Source organism: Ambystoma mexicanum, chromosome 14 (genome assembly GCF_040938575.1).
Source record: "Ambystoma mexicanum isolate Mex_15411 chromosome 14, UKY_AmexF1_1, whole genome shotgun sequence".
NCBI classification, from domain to species: Eukaryota; Metazoa; Chordata; class Amphibia; order Caudata; family Ambystomatidae; genus Ambystoma; species Ambystoma mexicanum.
The window spans coordinates 267,909,906-267,932,964 of NC_090940.1; the positions used below are offsets into that span (position 1 = coordinate 267,909,906).

Below are 23,059 nucleotides of genomic sequence, written 5' to 3' on the forward strand. Positions count from 1 at the left end.
CGGGCACTTCAAGCTGTACCCACGAGAAGATTATTTTTTCCCATTCAAACCTATCCCAATTTCGAAAAATGTTACCACATAGCCGGTTCCCTGGTGGCCATGCCCACTTCAACCCCACTGGTGGTCCCTCGTGGTCATGGCCAGTAGTCGGATTGTCCGGGTTATGGCCCAGACCAAAGGTATATGGCAGTCACCAAAGGTATATCACTATTTTTTGTACCTACATTATGACACTTTTCAAAAAATAAAACACTGACACATTTGCAAAACCAAGCTTTCAGGTCCTTGCCAATGCTCCTTGCACGAGTTTGCTGCAAATCCGCTCATGTTTTATTTTTTCAAAAAAAGTGTCAAAATGTACGTACATACAATAATCATATAACTTAGTCAGCACTTGACAACATCCATTCAGACTTTGCACAAACATTCATGGATGGGTCTATAATCTTTCTGAAAACCTTTGTCCACATTCGTCAAACGGCAACAAAGTGATAAGCCATCTACAAATGTTGAGACCCGCCTCTAATTTTGCCCCCTCTTGACAAAATCCCACCAAACTTTGCAAAAACATTCATATCTAGGTCTTATATTCTTTTTGCAAACTGATGTACAGATTTGTCAAATGGCACCACATTTATAAGCCTTTAAAATATTTTGAGACCCCCCTCTAATTGTGTTCCCTCTTCACAAAACAGCGCCACACTTAGCAGAACCATTCAGAGTCAGGTCTAGAATGAAATTCCAAAAAATCTCATGCAGTTTCATTGAGTGGCACCAAGGTTGTAAGCCATCCGAAAAAACTGCTTTTCACCAACCCTATAATGCACAAATAAGCATAGAAGTCCATGAACATCTCTGTTGGTTGCGAATATCACAGGACTGCCCCCAAACTGTTTGCCCACATCGGAGAAGAACCATGCCCGTGTTTTGGCTTTTTATGGCCATATCCCATCCCATCGTAATCACCCTTCAACTCCCCAAAGATTGTTTCATTAGTTTGACAAGTGCAATGCTGTGTTTTTAATATGGTTTTACCGCAATGTTCGTGAACAACGGGCTGTAGGGTGTCCTGAACCACGTTTAAGCTACCCTGCTACAACATTTGGTGCTGTGGGCTTAGGAAATTCAAGATGGCGGAAAACCCACATGTGCGCCGAAATCCAGGAAAGCTGCGCAGTTGTGCGCACACCAAAATGGTTACCTAACTTGCCACCCACCAGGGTAAAGAAAGGTCTTTGTTAACAAAATCCACTTTTACTGATGTCAAAAAGTTGCTGAAATCGTGACTCATTGGACCACTTTAAAGATTCAACCCTTTTTGTGGGGTTCCACATAACCATCTTACTGTAAGGAGCCCCATCAAAACAATGTTAAGCAAGGATTTACTACCATGTAAGAACCATTCCTGTTTAGAATGCATTAATCCAAGAAAATCCCAAAAATGGGTGCAGTACCAGTACTCACCACTATCCAAAAGCCGGCGTTTTAAAACCCACTGTGTGTTTTTCTGAAGGCAAGCAAAATGCCTATTTCAAACCTTGCAACATGTGCAAAATATTCACTGAACACCAGCAGACATTTGGCAGAATGGAGTTTTGTGTGCCTACAAAATCTGGGAAATGAAGAGCCCAAAAACAATGCTTATAACAAAAATGCTATGGAGTCAGCAGCTTAAGCCTAACTGCAACTGGATTTAAAACCACCAAAATCGAAAATGTTAAATTAAATGAGTGACCTATGTTTGGTGTCACATGCCTTTGTAACTGTTGAAATGTCATAGTTTTGCACTTAGAATCAGCATTCTAGCTGCATGTGTAAAATTACAAGTTATTTTAAAAGCAACAAAAAGTTAGCTGAAGGTCTGGCTTAAGGAACTTGATTTTGCCTAGCAACGGATCCCATCAGGAGTGAAACTTGAGTCACAACTATGTTCCCAGGCCAATGTTCCTTTTGCTGCCCACACTAAGGATATGCCATCTATCTGATAATTGAATTTCCTGTGCTCTGCCAGAGAGTGAACAAAGCCCTCTCCACTCAGGCAAAGGTTTTTATTACAGACGTCGTAAAAAGTGGCTTCCTCCTGGAGAAGCTGGGAGGGGCACTGCCTGTGAGAAGCAAGCTGGCTTGGCAGAAACTGGAAAGACTGATTTCTGTACCATGTGACCTGAAAAGACACACCCCTGCAGCAAGGATATGGTTTTATAAAAAGGGGGATAATTCATAGTGCGGACATGTGAAAATTTTATAAATGATACCATAATTCTTGTGATTTTTCTGCCCACAGTTTAAGACGTGGTAGGAACCGGTGGTATGTTCAGGGGGGTTTTAGCGGAAAAGTGGATATTACTCTAAATGTGTGCATGTTAAAAATCTGAAACTTCATCACTTAATGTCCCTACCCCCTGCACACATGTATGTAAAGTTGGGTCCATGTCGGAAATTGAAAAAGCAGTTAAAAAGTCAATTATGTACACTCTTTGAATGCAAGCTCCGAGAATGAGCAGATTTGGACATAGACATGGCTAAATTCAGCCACACCATGTATATGTAATTTCAAACAACTGTGTAACTCTGAAGTATGGATTTTGATCATATATATATTTGGGTGCACAGATGATAAGGGAGGTTGTTTCAAGAGATCATAAAATGACATCAATCTGACTCACAGTTCAGTTTGCCAATCAAGCGGAGGAATGGAAGCCTGACCAATGACGAATGAGAGGGGCAAGTCTAGTGATGCAACACACACACCCATTCTCAAGAAACAGATAAAAGCAGAGAGTCAGGACACATAGAGACATTCAATTTCATCTGCCGCTGGAAGCCCTGCCGGAAAAATCCATACTTACCTCCATCAAACTCCAGAAAGCCAAACTAGAGACTTCAATCTATCCAGAGCAGAGACCAGACCAGAGAGAAAGCAGTGCTGTGCCTAGCAGAGACCAGACCAGAGAGAAAGCAGTGCTGTGCCTAGCAGAGACCAGACCAGAGAGAAAGCAGTGCTGTGCCTAGCCGAGACCAGACCAGGCGCTGTGAGCAGAATCCGGAAAGACCTGACCAGACTGAAGATCGTGACCAAGTCGCTTTCCTGTTCAAAATCTCTTGTGAGTACTTAGCAAAACTCAGAACACATCTCTTAGTTTAAATTCATCTAATTCAATCTATTTAACCTAAGTAGAACTGCCTCCTATCTGTCACCTGTCATTTCTAGTAAAATTTGTCATTTTGAAAAAGTGTGCGTTTAAAATTTACAAAACCAAAAACGACCTTTACTAAATTACTCATATCTCCGCAACCGTTTGGGCTAGAGACTTGCAATAACTTTCATTTGGAAGCTGAGATCCCAGGCTTTCCTAGGACCCCAAAACGGTAGAGATAGTCCTTGCGGTTCCTTTGTAATAGCGCTCGGCGCATCCGCGAATTTTGCCGCGATTTGCAATTTCTTCACATGTAAAAAAACTGCTGCTGCCTGATTTCATTTGCCAGAAATTCGTTTAACCTGCTAACTATCCCTGCATCATTGCTAGTGTGAGCCTGGACTAATATTAACTAGATACCACTCATCCTGAACCTCTAAAAGGGAATTAAGAGCGTTTCCAGCATATTTCTCATTCATTGCTAGCACCTATCAAAGCATTTGCCTGTGTTTTCAAACTTCTGTTTAAGCTTGCTGGGGTGGACTGATTACATCGATTGCATCTTTGAGAACTGTGTGCGTTCCTCCCATTTCCTTGCATTGCATAAAGAGGGGGGGAGTGAATAGCCAGAGAAAAGTGATTACATTGTTTGGTTGAAATCATATTGCGTATTTTCTGTACTGCATTCATTGAATATTGCATCCACCTGAGCTTACATAAAGCATCCTCTACCACATTATACTTTTGTTCCTATTTACCAGTGTGCTACCTTATCCATTTCATGTCAACTCATTAGTGATTAAAGAAGTGTGCTAGTGCCAGATTCTCCGTTGTTAATATTTACCATATCAGATTAAGTGTGATATTCAATTATTAATTTATTAAAAAGTGTGATATCTATTTTAAATTATCAAATAAACCTTTTAAACTTGCAAAACAGAACTACTTCTTGGCTCAGTGGGGTCAGGGGGATTCCAAGAGAGGGGTGTTATATAGGGGTAGTCATCCAGAACGCATGAACTGGACCTAAAGATATATCAATAAGGGTTTTCATTCAGTATTATAGACTAGGCGTTGACTTAGCTGTAGTGTTGAATTGAATCCTCTTACAAAGTGGGGGCTCGTCCGGGATTCAAGGTTAGATTTACCACTTGTGCAGCTTAATACAGTGTGCTAACTGACGGGATACATACATCCGGTCGGATCACCACGCTGCATTACGCTGTGAAGCATTCCTCAAAAGGGACACTCCAAGAAAAGTTCTGTTCTGCAAAAATAAAATACAAACTTCTGTAAGTCAGGACAGAGACCAATCTCTAGAATGACGACCTTGGTAGATATGAAAATAGCCAGAGAGCACCTCTTGCATAAGCTATTTGTGAGAGGTGAATGGACCGAACAGGGCCAGGATGTGTGGTTGCAGGCCATCACACAACAGGTCACTGAAACAGGGTCAGATATATATAGAGATCAGGGTCCCTTACATGTGGCCCTGAGTGAACTATATATGGCTCCTAAAGCCAAAGAGGAACACAATAAGATCGCCAGGATAGCAGCATACCTGTACCTATATATGGGAGACATGCAGGATAGATGTGCTGAAAGCCAAAATCTGGCAAATAGGCAACAGATGGCATTACAGAAGGTCCAATCTGATCTGGACTCTTCTGAGCAGAGGCTGCAGAGGAGCCAGGAGTCAGAAAATGACAGCAGACTGTACATTACTAAAATAAAGGAGGATATGGATGTGCTGCAAAAGGAAAAGTCAGAACAGGATACTAGATTTCTGGCCCTGCAGAAGGAGCACCAAGACAGTTTGGACTCCTTACTGCAGAGCCAGAAAAAGCTGGAGCAACAGATCAATTTCAACAGGGCATGCACAGAGCAGGTAGCCACCCTGCAAATCCAACTAGACAGAGAGAAAGAGGAGAGCAATAAACTGATCCTGAAAGACCTGGATACCCAGGCAGAGTTTGATCAGGAGCGCCAGAAAGCTGGTGCCTTCCAAAGGCAAAGGGACGACCTGGCGGCACAAATGCAGGCTCTTAGTCAGGAAAGAGACGCCTTAGGCCAGGAAGTCTGCCATTTAAAAAGGAAAATGGAAGAAAATCACCTGGCCCACCAGGGACTGGGTGACCTCCAAAAAGAAAACCAGAACTTGCTAGAGCACACCAGGAGGGTGGAGGATGCTCTAGCAAGAAAGGAGCAGGCCAATAGGGACACAGCTCAGGAGGTAACCCTCCTGCAGCAAAGACTGGCCCAGTTCTCCAGGACCAACCAGGAAGCACAGAGGGAAAATGAGGCCCTCTGTCAACACAATGATAGGCTCCAACAGCAGGTAGCGATGCAGGAGAGACTGATAGAGTCGAGTAAGGCCTTAACTGAGGAACTGAAGGCACAAATGCAGGCTCTTGCATTGCAACAGGGAGCAGGGGCGGATAGAGATGAGGTTCGCTGGGAAATGGAAACTCCGGAGCATAACCTCAGGAGCCCTAGTACCAGAGGCCCTCATACCTCTCAGTCCCTGGACTCTGCCACCCCCATGTCCCCTGGCGCACATGAGCACAGGGCCACAGGGATGGCAGATTACTATCCAGCCAGAAGCATGGGGCTCATAGGCCAGTACAATCCAGGAATGGAGGGGTGGGCATCCGGGTATGGGCACCCAAGTACAATACAGTTCAGTGGGGAACCCCAGGAGAGTAGGCCCATTAAGGGCATCCTGAAAACCTCTGCCCAGTTAGGTCAGTGGAGGGGGTACCCATCAAATCCTGACAGCAAGGAGGAATCTGAAGACTCCTCTGAACTGCGCAGGACACAGGAGACCAGGTCCCCACATTCTGCCAGCCATTCCCAGGCTCGCAGAATCCGGGAAAACCTGGAAGAACAGACGGGAACCTCTGGGAGCAGTGCCTCTGAGTCCTACGAAGAATGGACAAGGGTTACCCGAACCAAAAAGGCCAATAAGGCAAAAAGGGCCTTGCTCAAGGACCCCTTAAAGCAGATTAAGGCGATCAGGAGCGTCATCACGCCTTACCATAAGAACGCTAAGTATTCTGTTTGGGAGCACTTAGAGTTGTTTGAACAAATGATGGAGACTTTCCATTTGAAGGACAGCCAAAGCTGCATCCAATATGTAAAGTGGACCTTCTCCCCGGAATACTCCAGTTTCTTTGCGGGGCTGGAGGACCAAAATCATTTAAGATGGTCCACCTATAAGGCGGCCATCCTGAAACATTTTTCTGTTCACAGAAATCCTCAAGAGGCTCGCAAGGCAGCCTACAATTTGCAATGTGGGGAGTATCAGGCCCCACAAGAATTTGTGCAGGAGTTAAAGCGGGCTTTTGCACAGACCACAAGAAGGGTGCGCACGGATAGCCGTGAATTTATAAACACGTTTTTCCATGCCTTGCCCAAATATATCATGACCCAGCTCGTGAGGGATTTTCACGAGAAAAGATCTTTAGACTGGGTCATTGAACAGGCTACCCGCATCTATGAGGTGCAGAAGCCCATAGAAAATAAAAGCAATGCCCAGAAAAACCCCAAAGCCAACAGCACCCCTGCTGCTGCCAAGGTGGCAGAGGTAAAGGTCACCCCCGTTTTGGATTTGGAGATGGGGGGGCCTAAAAACCTACCTGCACCTAATAATGCTAGGCCCAGAAGGTCCTCGGGCCAGTCGCAGACAGGGAGCCAGGGAGGCAGCCCCACAAATGGGGTCCCTCGCTCTCCTGACTATGTAAGTCCTCGCTACAAAGGTAACAGACCCATCCTGGGTTATGTGTGGACTCCTCCAGCCCAAGGGGGGGGATCCAGCCAAGCACCTAACCCAGGGAACTTCCCTCCAAACTTCCCACAGGAGGGCAGAAATTTACCAAACCCCGGGCAGAACTTTTTCCCCAGATATCCACCCGACTTCCAACCCCAAAATCATCCATCCTTCTTTCCTCAATTCCCTGAGCCCAGACCACTGAATCCGGGAGAGGGGAGGCCAAGGGTGGAGGGGTACCAAAATCTTCCCAACCAGGGGTACTACCAGAGGAGGGACAGCTACCCTTCCCGGGATCAGCCCAGGGGAGAAAACAGGGCCCCGTATCAGCCTGAGCGGGTTTCCCAGTTAGAGCGCCAGGTTCAAAACATGGCGCGGGATATGGGTCATATACTGAGGGCACAGCAGAACCCTCAGATCAGCATGCCGGCGCAGAACGCACCCAACTCTGGACCTGGTGCTCCAGAACAATGACGGGGGCAGCACCCCGATAAATCACCGGTTCCCAGGGAGGAGGCACAAAGGGAAGGGGGGTGTAAAGCCTTGGAGGAAGCTTCCTTCCTCACTTGTAAACAGCCCCTGGAAACCCAGGAACCGGAAACAAAATCTCTTGCCCCTGAAAGTCTGCCTCCTAAGGAGCAAAGGGGGGGTAGGAGAAACAAAAGACCCAAACAGACTCAGTTTGAGGAGGAGGTACAGATCTTCCAATTTGAGGGAGAGGGATCCTCAGAGGATCCTGGGAAAAGGATCTTCTCCTTCAGAGAGGGGGGAACTCCTCCCAAAGAAAAATGGGTCCCTAGGGATGCAAATCCAGACTGGGGAGATGGGGAGACTGAGCTACCGCCGCCCACCATCTCATCCCAGAACCAACAGCAAGAAAATCCCCTGGTTCAAACCCATCCTGGCGACTGCCTCCAAAAAGGGGGGGGCGGCCCAGAAACGGAGCCAGGGGAACCCACAATGGCTCTGATCTCCAGTTGCAAATTTTTTCTTTCAGATTCCCAAGACTCTCCACAGAATTCTGCCCAAATCTCCTCGCTAGCGATGTCCAAAACCAGAAAATTAGCCCACCAGTTGTCCAAAAATGTACATTATCTGTGCCCCCTTGAGGAGAAGGAGGGAAGATATTATGCCCCGGTACAAGTACAGGGGCAGGGTACAATCTCAGCACTGGTGGACACTGGATCTCAAGCTACCCTTCTGTCCAGAAGGGCCTTTGACGAACTGAATGCAGGAAGGGGAGAGAATTACCAAATTCCTCTCACCTCTCTTCCTGGACAACTGCAGAACTTTGACGGGAAGGAAATTCCCGTCGAGGGGACGGCAGACTTGGACATTAAGATCGGGCGACATAAGTTGAAACACCCGGTCATAGTTGTGACCCCAGAGGGCACCCCTTGTTTACTAGGGAATGACCTCCTGAGAAGGTTGTCACCCCTAATAGATTGCGTAAACAAGGTCCTCTGGACTCAGACTAGCCGACCCATAAAATTAAAACAGAGTGTCAACCATGTTAGTTTAAACGGCACATGCCACATGGTTGAACAAAAATCTGACCAAGTAGAATTTCACTTCCAGAACAACCAAATTCCAGACGTGACGGTAATAGCAGTAGGACAACAGACTGGTGATGGGGGGTCCTCTCTATTTCTGAAAATCAACCTTCCTTCCAGTCTAAAGTGGTATTCCACGCTGGAAGGAAACACTCTGAAATTCTATACTAATCCACAATCAGAAACCCCCACTCCTATAGTCCAGAAAGATGTGAAATCAGCTCAAAGCCTGGCTGATATTCAGCAAATTGGAGAGCAGTTGTTCATCCCTGTTCAGTTAAATGATGGGAAGGACTCGGTTCTCGCTCGAGTGTGTGTGAACAACGGTAAGAGCTTCATCAGCGAAGCCATGTTCCGCCAACTCCCAAAAGATCCAGCCATTCCCACCTTCAAACTGATAGACAAATGGGAAATGGACCTGGAAGCACCTGACTCCAAACATCTCCTGCCAAGCAGGTGTATGCTCAAAATCTCCATTGGCAACAAGAGCATAGTCCATAATTGTTGGGTCGTGCGAGACGTCACTGCCGCCTTTTACTTAGGCAGTGACATTCTCAATCGCTTTGCCATCAGTTTGGACCTAATAAACTTCAAAGCTTGGTCCCGATTAGCGGATAATCCCATGGGCTTTGATGATCCAGAAAAAGCATTTAGGTCAGCTCAATTGCTACCTTATGCAGTTGAAATTCAGGTTAAAGAGGAAGTCACCATCCCAGAAAGGACCCGACAATTCTCCCTGGAAGTGAAAGTTAAAAGGGGACAAGAGTTGAAAAACCCTGATGCTTACATACATCTAAATGCTTCTCTCCAACAGCAAGGGTTGGGGGTAAACCCAACTCCATTAGTCAACCTAGAACATGACACCATTCCAATAGAGGTGGATAACAGCGACTTAAAGAGTGTTACTCTAGCCGCAGGCACCATTATTGGAATGGCGGTTGATGACCGACATTTTTCCATGGATTTAGGTAACGAACTGTTAGGACCAATCCCCAAGGACTGTTTTGACAGTGACAGTGATGACAATACAACACCAGACAGGATTTTTACCCGGCATGGGGGGAACTTCCTGGTGTACACTTCCTGCCCCTATGGTAAGGAAGATGTGACTTGTGACTTCAGGAGGGATGAGGTGATTTTCCAGGTACATGAGGGCTGCCTTTCCCACCTGAAGCCTCCGGTCCAAATCAGCACTCTGACCAGGGACTTCTCCACCCAGTTGGAGGAGGCCGCTGAGATAGCCAAACCAGAAGTCTTTCCAGGCTTCAGGCAGATGGTGGAAGAGAGAGTCAACCTAGCTGATGCCTGTGTGACTCTGGAACAAAAGCAAAAGTTGAAACAAGTTTTCTTGGATTTCCAAGATCTCTTTGCGGTAGACTCATATGACTGTGGTCGCACTGACATCCACACAACAACAATCCCCACGGACCCTGGCATGACTCCTGTGTTTGTGAAGCAATATCGTTTGCCTCTCGCATCAATGGAGTCCCTTACCGAAATAATTAAGAACCTTGAGTCCCGGGGAATAATCCGTCCCGTCCACAGCACCTTCAATAATCCGGTGCTGGGAATATTGAAGCCAAACGGCCAGTGGAGACTCTGCGCCGACCTCAGGGAGCTCAACAAACGGGTCCATACTTCCCGATGGCCTCTGCCCTACATTGACCAAGGGCTGGCCCAGATCCAGGGGTCACAGGTATTCACAGCAATAGACCTGACCAATGGATACTGGACTGTGCCTGTCAGTAGGGAGGACCAATACAAGCTGGCGTTTACCTTTGGGGGCCAGCAGTACACCTGGACCCGGACTCCCTTCGGATACCTCAACTCCGGCAATGAATTCAACATTTTTCTACACAAGGCCATGCCTGACTTGGGTGCAAGGGGTAACCTGGCTTATGTAGATGATGTCCTCATCAAAAGTTCATCTGTGGAGGAACATATAGCGGAGATCCGTTATGTTCTGACACAGTTGAGGGCCGCCGGAGCAAAACTTTCCTTTCAGAAAGCACAGTGGTGTAGAACCCGTGTTAATTTCTTGGGGCATGAGATTACTCCTCAGGGTCTTTGTCCCCAGGAAAAGAAAGTGGAAGCACTTCAGAAACTGAAAGACCCCACAACCCTGCGGGAACTAAGGAGCCTCCTTGGACTGACTAATTACAGCAGAAAGTTCATTGAGGGCTACGCAGAGATCACCAGACCCCTGATTCATCTCCTGAAGGGGGGGGTCAAGTGGGAATGGGGTCCAGAACAAGCCGAGGCAGTAAAACAACTCAAGAGAAGCCTCTCACAAGCGCCTTGCCTAGCTTACCCTGTCAGAAACAAGGAGTTCTTCCTGGAGACAGGGTTCTCTAATACGTGCTTGACGGCAGTATTATACCAAAAGCATGACAAGGTCAATAAAGTAATCTCCTATGCGAGCAAAACTTTATCCTCTGTGGAGGAAAAATTCAACGATTGTGAGAAGGCACTCCTGGCAACGGTGTGGGCATTGAAGAATTACCGCCCGTTTATCCAGGGGGAACACATCATAGTGGAGACTCCACACCAGCCTCTGCAATATCTCCAAAGTGACAGAATCCGGGCCGGAAATGTGAGTAATTCCCGAATTACTTCCTGGATTCTGTCAATGCAAGGCTTTCCTGTGGAGGTCAGATATGGCCAAAACAAGAAGAGTCCCCTCGCGCAAGGTCTGGCTGACTTGCATGATTGTACCAGAGAAAACTGTCTCGAGGACGAAAGTCTAAAAATAAAGGACAACATGGAGGCATACCTTAATTCCCCCCACAAAGCCTTTGAAGAAGACAAGTGTGAGGGAATGCCCACTGTGTATGTGGATGGATGCTCTTACCATGTCGACAACAACGGGGAGAAAGAACTGGTGGCCGGCGTAGGGAATGCATGGGTGAATGAGTCCCCAGAACCCTCCGCTGGATACAAAATTGGTCCCCGAAGTAGTCAGGTGGCAGAATTGATGGCTGTGCATCAGGCCATCCTCACTGCTGTCCAGGATCAACTCCACGAACTGGTCATAATCACAGATTCGGATTATGTACGGAACGGGTTCGTGGAGCACCTGGTTAATTGGAAGACCAGAGGCATGGTATGTGCTAACAACAAACCCTTGAAACATGGGAAGTTGATCCAAAACATTGATGATCTGGTCACCTCGAATGGGATGACCATCTATTGGAAGAAGATCAAGGGTCATTCCAAAGTAGAGGGACCAGACAAAACTGGAAATGACTTAGCTGATCAGCTGGCCAAAACCGGGGCCATCCAAGGGGATCTAATTGAGATTGAGTCCCTGTTGGGGGAAATCCAGGTCACTGCCATCACTAGGTCCCAGACAAATGCTCACAACGACCTCTCAATTGCACAATGGAGTAAGGAGACCCCTGATGCTGATTTGATTACTGCTCAGAAGGGGGATCCAATAATTGGTAAATTTTACCAGCACCTTGAGGACCCTGAGAACTTTCCCCTGACGGATACCGATTACATTGGGAAAGAGGACCTAAGAGTGTTGATGAAATGTCCCAAAATGTTCCGGATCCAAGACGGTTTGTTGGTAAGGAAATCCAAAGCTGGCCACGATCAGTGGGTGGTTCCTACCTCATTCCGAAGCCTGATGTTAAGTCACGCCCATGATGCGGCCACTGCCGGTCATAGGGGGTTTCACACAACATTGGAAATCTTAAGAGAGGTTGCATACTGGCCACACATGGGGCAGGACCTCGACCAGTACCTGAAGGGTTGCCTTGTGTGTGCACAATTTCAGCCATCATCCCTCACACACCGGGCGCCTTTACAAAAGAGGGGAATGACACTGCCATGGTCAGATTTACAAATCGACTTTGTAGGCCCTGTGATTCGCTCGGCTAGGGGGAATAAGTACATGTTGACCGTGACATGCTTGTTTACCAAGTGGGTGGAATGTCTCCCAGCCCCAAATTGCAAGGCAGAAACTGCAGCGGCCTTGATGATTAACCACATCTTTTCCCGTTTTGGTCTACCTCAAAGGATTGAGTCAGACAGAGGTAGCCACTTCACCAGTGAAGTAATGACAAAGATGTGGGAGATACTGGGGGTCAAGAGAAAGCTGCATATTGCTTATAGACCAGCTTCTTCTGGGGCAGTAGAGAGATATAACCGGACAATTGTGAGCATATTAAAGAAGTTTGTGGCAGATTCTGGGCCAAGTTGGGATATCCGATTACCTCTGGTCCTAATGGCCATCAGATCTACCCCTTCATCTGCAACCAAAATGTCACCATTTGAGTTGATGACTGGGCGCAAGATGGTGCTTCCGCAGCATTTGCTCTACAGGACCCAAGAGCAGACACTGATAAATGCCTCCACTACTCATGAGTATGTAGAGAATTTAAGGAAACACCTCCAACATGCTTTTGCTTATGCTCAGCGGAATCTAGAAAGATCGACTGATAGCATGAAGACCCATTATGACCTGAAAACTTCCAGGAAGGAATATCAGGTGGGAGACCGGGTCTATCTATACAACTTCCAAAGGAACCAGGCCAAGCAGCGCAAATTTTTGCCTACATGGAAGGGACCCTTTGAGATCGTCGATAAGATCTCCCCTGTGGCCTACAAGATCCGCATCCCCAAAGGTGGTTCGGCAGAGGGGGAAGACAAGTGGGTCCACATAAACCAGTTGAAATGTTGCCATCCCAGGCACACTCTGCAACAACTGGAGGAATCCTCTGGAATCCTAGCGGGTACTGTATCAGACTAATTCAGTTCCAATCATAAAACATACCACATCTAGTCTCTAAAATATTGTGATTTGCATGAAACTGTCTCTTAGTTATACTGTTTTTTTTTTCAAAATAAGAATGTAATGTTTCGTGATGATGAAATGCATATGCTGCCCCACTATCTCAACGGTGGTGGGAAAACGTCTATGAATAGGTATTGCCGCTCTTCCTTTGTCGTCCTAGGAGAAAGAAAACCTTGAGACGGGCCAAGGAGGACGATCCGGAGACCGGGAGCAGAGACGCAACGGGCCCGGGGTACCGCCCAATCTTCCCATCAGGACCGGCGAGGAGAACTGATCGATCTGACCGGATGGAGAGGAAGATGCTGAACTGTGCCATCTACAGAAGAGGAAGAAGATTATGCGGACAGACCGGTGCGTGGGTCAAAACCCTTGTGCACGCGACTCCCCATCGACCCAAACTCAAAGTGCAGTCACGTGGGGGGGCTTGTAGGGTGTCCTGAACCACGTTTAAGCTACCCTGCTACAACATTTGGTGCTGTGGGCTTAGGAAATTCAAGATGGCGGAAAACCCACATGTGCGCCGAAATCCAGGAAAGCTGCGCAGTTGTGCGCACACCAAAATGGTTACCTAACTTGCCACCCACCAGGGTAAAGAAAGGTCTTTGTTAACAAAATCCACTTTTACTGATGTCAAAAAGTTGCTGAAATCGTGACTCATTGGACCACTTTAAAGATTCAACCCTTTTTGTGGGGTTCCACATAACCATCTTACTGTAAGGAGCCCCATCAAAACAATGTTAAGCAAGGATTTACTACCATGTAAGAACCATTCCTGTTTAGAATGCATTAATCCAAGAAAATCCCAAAAATGGGTGCAGTACCAGTACTCACCACTATCCAAAAGCCGGCGTTTTAAAACCCACTGTGTGTTTTTCTGAAGGCAAGCAAAATGCCTATTTCAAACCTTGCAACATGTGCAAAATATTCACTGAACACCAGCAGACATTTGGCAGAATGGAGTTTTGTGTGCCTACAAAATCTGGGAAATGAAGAGCCCAAAAACAATGCTTATAACAAAAATGCTATGGAGTCAGCAGCTTAAGCCTAACTGCAACTGGATTTAAAACCACCAAAATCGAAAATGTTAAATTAAATGAGTGACCTATGTTTGGTGTCACATGCCTTTGTAACTGTTGAAATGTCATAGTTTTGCACTTAGAATCAGCATTCTAGCTGCATGTGTAAAATTACAAGTTATTTTAAAAGCAACAAAAAGTTAGCTGAAGGTCTGGCTTAAGGAACTTGATTTTGCCTAGCAACGGATCCCATCAGGAGTGAAACTTGAGTCACAACTATGTTCCCAGGCCAATGTTCCTTTTGCTGCCCACACTAAGGATATGCCATCTATCTGATAATTGAATTTCCTGTGCTCTGCCAGAGAGTGAACAAAGCCCTCTCCACTCAGGCAAAGGTTTTTATTACAGACGTCGTAAAAAGTGGCTTCCTCCTGGAGAAGCTGGGAGGGGCACTGCCTGTGAGAAGCAAGCTGGCTTGGCAGAAACTGGAAAGACTGATTTCTGTACCATGTGACCTGAAAAGACACACCCCTGCAGCAAGGATATGGTTTTATAAAAAGGGGGATAATTCATAGTGTGGACATGTGAAAATTTTATAAATGATACCATAATTCTTGTGATTTTTCTGCCCACAGTTTAAGACGTGGTAGGAACCGGTGGTATGTTCAGGGGGGTTTTAGCGGAAAAGTGGATATTACTCTAAATGTGTGCATGTTAAAAATCTGAAACTTCATCACTTAATGTCCCTACCCCCTGCACACATGTATGTAAAGTTGGGTCCATGTCGGAAATTGAAAAAGCAGTTAAAAAGTCAATTATGTACACTCTTTGAATGCAAGCTCCGAGAATGAGCAGATTTGGACATAGACATGGCTAAATTCAGCCACACCATGTATATGTAATTTCAAACAACTGTGTAACTCTGAAGTATGGATTTTGATCATATATATATTTGGGTGCACAGATGATAAGGGAGGTTGTTTCAAGAGATCATAAAATGACATCAATCTGACTCACAGTTCAGTTTGCCAATGAAGCGGAGGAATGGAAGCCTGACCAATGACGAATGAGAGGGGCAAGTCTAGTGATGCAACACACACACCCATTCTCAAGAAACAGATAAAAGCAGAGAGTCAGGACACATAGAGACATTCAATTTCATCTGCCGCTGGAAGCCCTGCCGGAAAAATCCATACTTACCTCCATCAAACTCCAGAAAGCCAAACTAGAGACTTCAATCTATCCAGAGCAGAGACCAGACCAGAGAGAAAGCAGTGCTGTGCCTAGCAGAGACCAGACCAGAGAGAAAGCAGTGCTGTGCCTAGCAGAGACCAGACCAGAGAGAAAGCAGTGCTGTGCCTAGCCGAGACCAGACCAGGCGCTGTGAGCAGAATCCGGAAAGACCTGACCAGACTGAAGATCGTGACCAAGTCGCTTTCCTGTTCAAAATCTCTTGTGAGTACTTAGCAAAACTCAGAACACATCTCTTAGTTTAAATTCATCTAATTCAATCTATTTAACCTAAGTAGAACTGCCTCCTATCTGTCACCTGTCATTTCTAGTAAAATTTGTCATTTTGAAAAAGTGTGTGTTTAAAATTTACAAAACCAAAAACGACCTTTACTAAATTACTCATATCTCCGCAACCGTTTGGGCTAGAGACTTGCAATAACTTTCATTTGGAAGCTGAGATCCCAGGCTTTCCTAGGACCCCAAAACGGTAGAGATAGTCCTTGCGGTTCCTTTGTAATAGCGCTCGGCGCATCCGCGAATTTTGCCGCGATTTGCAATTTCTTCACATGTAAAAAAACTGCTGCTGCCTGATTTCATTTGCCAGAAATTCGTTTAACCTGCTAACTATCCCTGCATCATTGCTAGTGTGAGCCTGGACTAATATTAACTAGATACCACTCATCCTGAACCTCTAAAAGGGAATTAAGAGCGTTTCCAGCATATTTCTCATTCATTGCTAGCACCTATCAAAGCATTTGCCTGTGTTTTCAAACTTCTGTTTAAGCTTGCTGGGGTGGACTGATTACATCGATTGCATCTTTGAGAACTGTGTGCGTTCCTCCCATTTCCTTGCATTGCATAAAGAGGGGGGGAGTGAATAGCCAGAGAAAAGTGATTACATTGTTTGGTTGAAATCATATTGCGTATTTTCTGTACTGCATTCATTGAATATTGCATCCACCTGAGCTTACATAAAGCATCCTCTACCACATTATACTTTTGTTCCTATTAACCAGTGTGCTACCTTATCCATTTCATGTCAACTCATTAGTGATTAAAGAAGTGTGCTAGTGCCAGATTCTCCGTTGTTAATATTTACCATATCAGATTAAGTGTGATATTCAATTATTAATTTATTAAAAAGTGTGATATCTATTTTAAATTATCAAATAAACCTTTTAAACTTGCAAAACAGAACTACTTCTTGGCTCAGTGGGGTCAGGGGGATTCCAAGAGAGGGGTGTTATATAGGGGTAGTCATCCAGAACGCATGAACTGGACCTAAAGATATATCAATAAGGGTTTTCATTCAGTATTATAGACTAGGCGTTGACTTAGCTGTAGTGTTGAATTGAATCCTCTTACAGGGCGCTGTCCATGAATCCAACATGGCGGGCATTCCCCAAAAATATGACGCTCCTCACGCTTTTCACCATCCAAACAGCTGGCGTGTCCGATGTCTGCAGACCGCACACAGCCCTCTGGGTCAATTGAAGGCTGTCCGCATACCGAACAGGGAAGTGAGTCTGCAGACCGAACCCAGATATAACTCTTTGTTTTTACCCACTTTTTGGTTGTTTTAAAAAGCCACTGCTCCTTCCGCATTTATGATGAAAATCCGTCCAGCGGTCTGGGCAGTAGGTGTGAGCAAAACATTTTTTCCATTGAAAATCCACACATTTTGGGAACCCCCCCCATAACTTTGCCCTCCCCCCTTAACGAAACATCACCAAACTTCGAAGAATCAATTTGACTGGGCCATATACTTTTCTTGCGATGTTTCATGAGGATTTGTGCAGGGGGGGCAAGTTATAAGCCTCCCAAAAAGATCTCTTCCTATGAGTTGAGCAACTTAACCATAATTACATATATGCGTTGTAGCAAAACAAGATATTCAAAACAAGAAAATATTTTAAATCATACCTTGAGAACTACTCAACCTGGCAGTTGTAGCAAAACAAAACCCCTATTTGTGGCATACATTTGCCTCCTAATGTCACTAAAATTGTGTATTACATTTCTACTCCATACTGGAATCCCTTAACTCTCTGATAGCCTTGTTCTTTGTTTTGTAAAATACCATCCACTCCACTTTGATAATGTAAACCTGGCATCAATTATTCTTCCCCTCTCAGTAGTTCATTAACCAGAATGAAATAAAAACTCCTAATGGTGCAAATTGAAAGGAGGTTCGAATAATGAGCATGCACCTGTGGAGATGCAATATGGCCACTCAAGTGACGAGAAAGTGAGATAAGCCAATGGCATTGGACTATTCAGAGTTGCACACAGACCAACTATGCTACTTGTACAGTCCTTTAAAATCCATCCCTACAGAAAAACAACAGCACTCTACAATCATCTTACATACCACCACCCTGGACGATGCACCATAGCACCATGGGGAGGCTCCCATCTGGACAAGAAGTCCTCTATGTCCTCCATGCATATCACCTAGTAAGAAGAGATCTGCACACAGTACCTGGATACTTCTGAACTGCATGCACCAACACAGCAGCAAAGCTGTCTTGCATTTTCCTTCTCTCCTAAATAACTTAGCCCATCACCCTCTCTTTCAGAAACGTACGAGTGCCTGAAGATGATGGAAATGGCAACGGTGTGCAGTGTAAATCCCAGAAACATAATATAACAGTTAAACTCTCGATTATGTACAGCGGCAGCATAACAGCCTCTTCTCTGGACCACATTAATTTATACCCATTGAATGTTCTGTATCTATCATATTGGTGAATTTTCATGAAATCATTAATGCACAATGCAACGACTTGGGTCACAATTCTCCTTTTTAGCATCACTATAAGCTGTGTGTACTGAATTGAATTCTCAGCTTGCAGTTTCATTTTTAGATTAAGACTGCACGGCCATTGTGATCGTTTCGAAGCCATTCTTTCAAACAACTTACCTCTTACAATAATGTTGGTGGACTTTTTGGCTGGGTTTCCCACATTGTTATTGGCTATGCAGCTGTACGTGCCCGCATCTTCAGCCATTATAGCAGGTATGGTTAACGTTCCGCCTTTCAAGACCGTCTTTTCGGGCATCGAGCCGGTAGATTTGACCCAGTTGAGGGTAGGGTTTGGTTCTCCTCCTGTCGTTACACATACTAAAGTAATGGTCTCTCCAGGGTTCACTACAATGGGGTCATCCACCAAGAGTTTGATTGAAGGAGATGCTGAAAAAGAAACAAAAGAAAAAAGAAACTTAGATTTGGGAATCTTCCATTTCCATGAACACTACCTGATGCAGATTCGCATCTCAAGGGATGCGGTGCGTTATGATCATTTATTTGCACCGCTGTGCAGCGACTGATGGTTAATAAAATTAATTCTAAAAGATATCTGACATTCCAACCCACGCTCCAAACATTCAAGTTCATGGACGTTGCTAGAACAACGTCAACTGAGCCCAGCCCCGCGTGTTGAACAAGAAACACTAAACTGTTTCACAATATTTTGACCAGAGAATAGCTAACCATGACTTGATTTTTGACAACATAAATAGAAATATGTGCTTTGCCCACTTTAGGTAGAGTATTTCATAAGGGAATAGTTTCTTACCTGTAACTCCATTTCTCCAGCATTGGTATCTTTCATGGATTCACATGCTTTGAATATTCCCCGTCGTCAGGCTGGGAATCCCCGGTACATTATATAGACCCTTTCCCGTAGGAAAACTTTTTCGACGCTTATGCGTCCTATCCACCTCGTTTTGTATCATGCGTGCCCGTGCCGTCAGGACGTCATGATATAAATACAGGCCCCGCCCCCGCGCTCCCTCAGATTTCGGCCCCCAAAGTAGTGGGGGAACCGGTTTGCATGATCAGGGGAGGCAGGTGGGCGCATGTGAATCCATGAAAGATACCAATGCTGGAGAAATGGAGTTACAGGTAAGAAACTATTCCCTTCTCCAGCATTGGATCTTTCATGGATTCACATGCTTTGAATAGATTACATAGCAGTACTACCCCCAAGAGGAGGTGTGCATGCAAACCCATATACTTTCTTCGCAAAGGCCGTTCCCTATGATCATGTATACATCAGTAATAGTTTACATAGGAAAAAACGGACCACATACAGTCATAAATTCCACAGGATGCAACCCCGCAGCCGGGGCTTACCTTACTGGAATAGGTGTTGAAGCACCGCCTGTCCCATCCGGGTGTCTTCGGCATGTTGCTGCGACAGGCAGTAATGGCGGGTAAAGGTGTGTGTAGTCGCCCAGGTAGCTGCCATGCAGATGTCCCCTAGAGGGACTCCGGCCCACAGTGCTGTCGACAATGCCGCTGCTCTAGTTGAATGAGCTCTTGGCCGTCGTAGAAGAGGCTTCCCTGCCCTGGAATGGCAGTACGAAATAGTAGATGACACCCATCTTGATAGTCCTTGCTTTGAAATGGCTTTTCCTCTAGCACCCAAACCATAGGCCACGAACAGCTGTCTCGTTTCTCTGAACGGTTGCGTACGATGAAGATAAAACTTGAGAGCCCTTTTTACATCCAATGTGTGTAGCATGCGCTCCGCTCCCGAGCATGGCTCCGGAAAAAACGTAGGTAACACAATAGAGGAGTGTTTATGGAACAACGAAGGAGCTTTTGGTATGAACTGTGGGTTAGTGGCTAGGACTACCTTGGTCTTGAAAAACCGTAAGTATGGTGGGTCTACCATTAGAGCCTGAACTTCTGAAATACGTCGGGCTGAAGTGATGGCCACCAGGAAGGCCAATTTCCACGACAGAAACTTTAGAGACGATGATGACATTGGCTCAAAAGGAGGCTTCATAAGAGACGTTAAGACCAGATTGAGGCTCCACTCCGGCGGAAATTTCTTCTCTGGAGGGAAAATCCGAAAGAGGCCTTTAAGGAAGTGCTTAATCAGGCGGTCGCTGAACAATGGTGCCGAGTGCCGTCGACGAGTAAACCTGGAAATGGCTGCTAGGTGTACTTTTATTGACGACACCGACAGGCCCTTTTGAGCTAAGACCAGCAAGTATGGAAGGAGCTGTTCCGGCTTAATCGACTGCGGGGCCAAACCTGGTTGATCCTCACACCATTGACAGAAACTTTTCCATTTGTACGCGTATGAGGCGTTTGTGGAAGGTGCTCTTGCCGCTTGCAGGATACGTCGACAGTCCTCCGGAATCGTTAGCCGACCAAATTCGGCGAAGTCAGGAGCCAGACCGTCAACTGGAGGCTGTCCGGGTCGTGATGCCAAACGACACCCTCCTGTCGAGACAGAAGGTCGGGGGTCTTCTGGAATCTCATTGGTTCCGCCGCTGCTAGGTGTAGTAGGTCTGAAAACCACACCTGTCTGGCCCAGTATGGGGCCACCAGAATTACCCGACATGGGTACCTGAGGATCCATTGCAACGTCCTCCGGACAAGGGGAAATGGAGGGAATGCGTACAGGAATTTGTTCGTCCATGGGAATGAGAACGCATCCCCCAGTGAGCCCTGTTGAGGCCATCTGCTTGCGTATTGATGGCATTTTTTGTTGTTCTTCGTTGCAAACAGGTCTATGGAAGGTTGTCCCCATTCCTTGAATACTTGTTGAAGTTGTTGGTCGTTCAGCACCCATTCGTGGACTTCGTTCATTTCTCTGCTGAGGGCATCGGCTTCCACGTTTCTCACTCCTGGTAGGTGGAACGCTAAGATTTGCATGTTGTGTTGTAGGGCCCAATGCCAGATTTTCTGTGCCTCCGTCGATAGGGACCTGGAACGTGTCCCTCCTTGTTTCCTCAAGTAGAACATCGTAGTGGTGTTGTCCGTCATGACACGCACCACCGAGTCCTTCAGTTGAGGAAGAAAGGACTTCAGAGCCGATCGCACTGCTCTCAGTTCTAGCAGGTTGATATGCAGGGAGGACTCCTGCAAAGACCACTGGCCTTGTACCTGTAACGTATCCAGATGAGCTCCCCATCCGCTCAGCGATGCATCCGTCACCACCGTCTTTTGGAACTCTGGTTCCAGTAGAGGCATTCCTTTCGTTAGATGAGTCGACACTTTCCACCAGCCGAGTGCTTGAACTAGTTGTTCGTCGACGACCAGTCTGTCGGACCAGCGACCTCTGCTCTGCGCCCAACGGTCCGCTAGAAATTCCTGGCAAGGCCTCATAAACAGACGGCAGTTGTTTATTAACGGAATGCAGGACGACATGGTCCCTAGCAGGGACATGTACTTGCGCACTGAGACCTTGGTACCGTCTCTCCATTCCGACGCCTTGTTTTGCAGTTTCTGAATTCTTTCGCTGGATGGTTTCACCAGGCTTGTGTGTGTATGAAACTCCGCTCCTAGAAAGACCAAGGTCCTCGAAGGCTCTACGGAGGACTTGTCGAAGTTTATTGCGAAGCCCAGTTCCTATAAGATGGACATTGTGGCTCGTAGACTGTCTCGTGTTTGTTCCTTGGATGAACCTCTGACCAGCCAGTCGTCTAGATATGGATAGACATGATGACCATCCTTCCTTAAATGGGCCGCTATAGGGGCCAAGCACTTGGTGAACGTCCTGGGGGAGGACTTGAGCCCGAACGGGAGGACCTTGAACTGAAAATGCTTTCTCCCGACGACGAATCTTAGATATCTCCTGTGTCGTGGGCGTATCGGAATGTGAAAATAAGCATCTTGAAGGTCTAGTGATGATAGATAATCCATGGGTTGCACCGACCTGATAACCTCTTGGAGTTTTAGCATTTTGAATTTTAGGCTCTTTAACCACTTGTTGAGTACCCTCAGGTCGAGAATGGGCCTCCATTTGCCGTTTGGCTTTTTGACAACAAAGAACCTGGAATAAACTCCTTTTCCTTCCTGTGCCACAGGAACTCTTTCCACCGCCCCTTTTCGCAACATAAGCGCCGCCTCTTGTCGTAGGATTCGGAGGTGGGGCTGTGTCGAGAATAAAGGAGGAAGACGCGGAGGCTTGTCTTTGAATTGCAGCGCATGACCCATGCGAATCGTGTCTAGGACCCATCGATCTGTGGTGATGCATTTCCATCGGTCGAAGTGATGAGAGACTCGACCCCCCAGGACGTTCCGAAGGCCGTCATTGGTTGCTGGTTTGCTTGTTCTTCGTTGACGACGGACCTGAGCCTCGCCGCCTGGAGGCTTGATAGTCCCTGCTTCTACGTGCCGATTGGGACGCTCGTCTAAACCCTTGTGAAGAGTACGAGGGCCTGTTAAATCCACGGTCCCTCGAGGCTCCAAAGCGGGAGTTTCCAGAAGCACCCCTGAAGGGGCGAAAAGAGCGAAAATTTCTACCCGTTTGAAGGGCGCCGAGGGACCTAGCAGTATCCGTGTCTTCTTTCATCCCTTTCAGAGCTTCGTCAACCTTTTCGCCAAACAGGTGTTCCCCTTCGCATGGCATGTCCAGGACCTTGTACTGTACTTCAGGCCGGAAAGTAGTGCATTTGAGCCACGCTTGTCGACGAAGCACTACCCCATGGTTGATTTGTTTAAAACCAGACTCTGCTAGGTCAACTGCGATATTGATAGCATGGTTCGAGGCTTCTTCTCCATCCCGCACCAGTAACATAGCTGCTTT

The 23,059-nt window shown here is 46.3% G+C and overlaps 1 protein-coding gene across 6 annotated transcripts in view; it reads right to left on the reverse strand.

Annotated features, from left to right (window-relative positions):
• MDGA2 (MAM domain containing glycosylphosphatidylinositol anchor 2) overlaps window positions 1-23,059 on the reverse strand; it is a 2,250,375-nt gene that overhangs the window by 959,065 nt on the left and 1,268,251 nt on the right. For all 6 annotated transcript variants that reach the window (XM_069637392.1, XM_069637389.1, XM_069637393.1 and 3 more), the window contains exon 6: window positions 18,433-18,702. In XM_069637392.1, coding sequence (XP_069493493.1) covers window positions 18,433-18,702 — 270 coding nt within the window. The remainder of the gene's footprint in view (window positions 1-18,432; window positions 18,703-23,059) is intronic.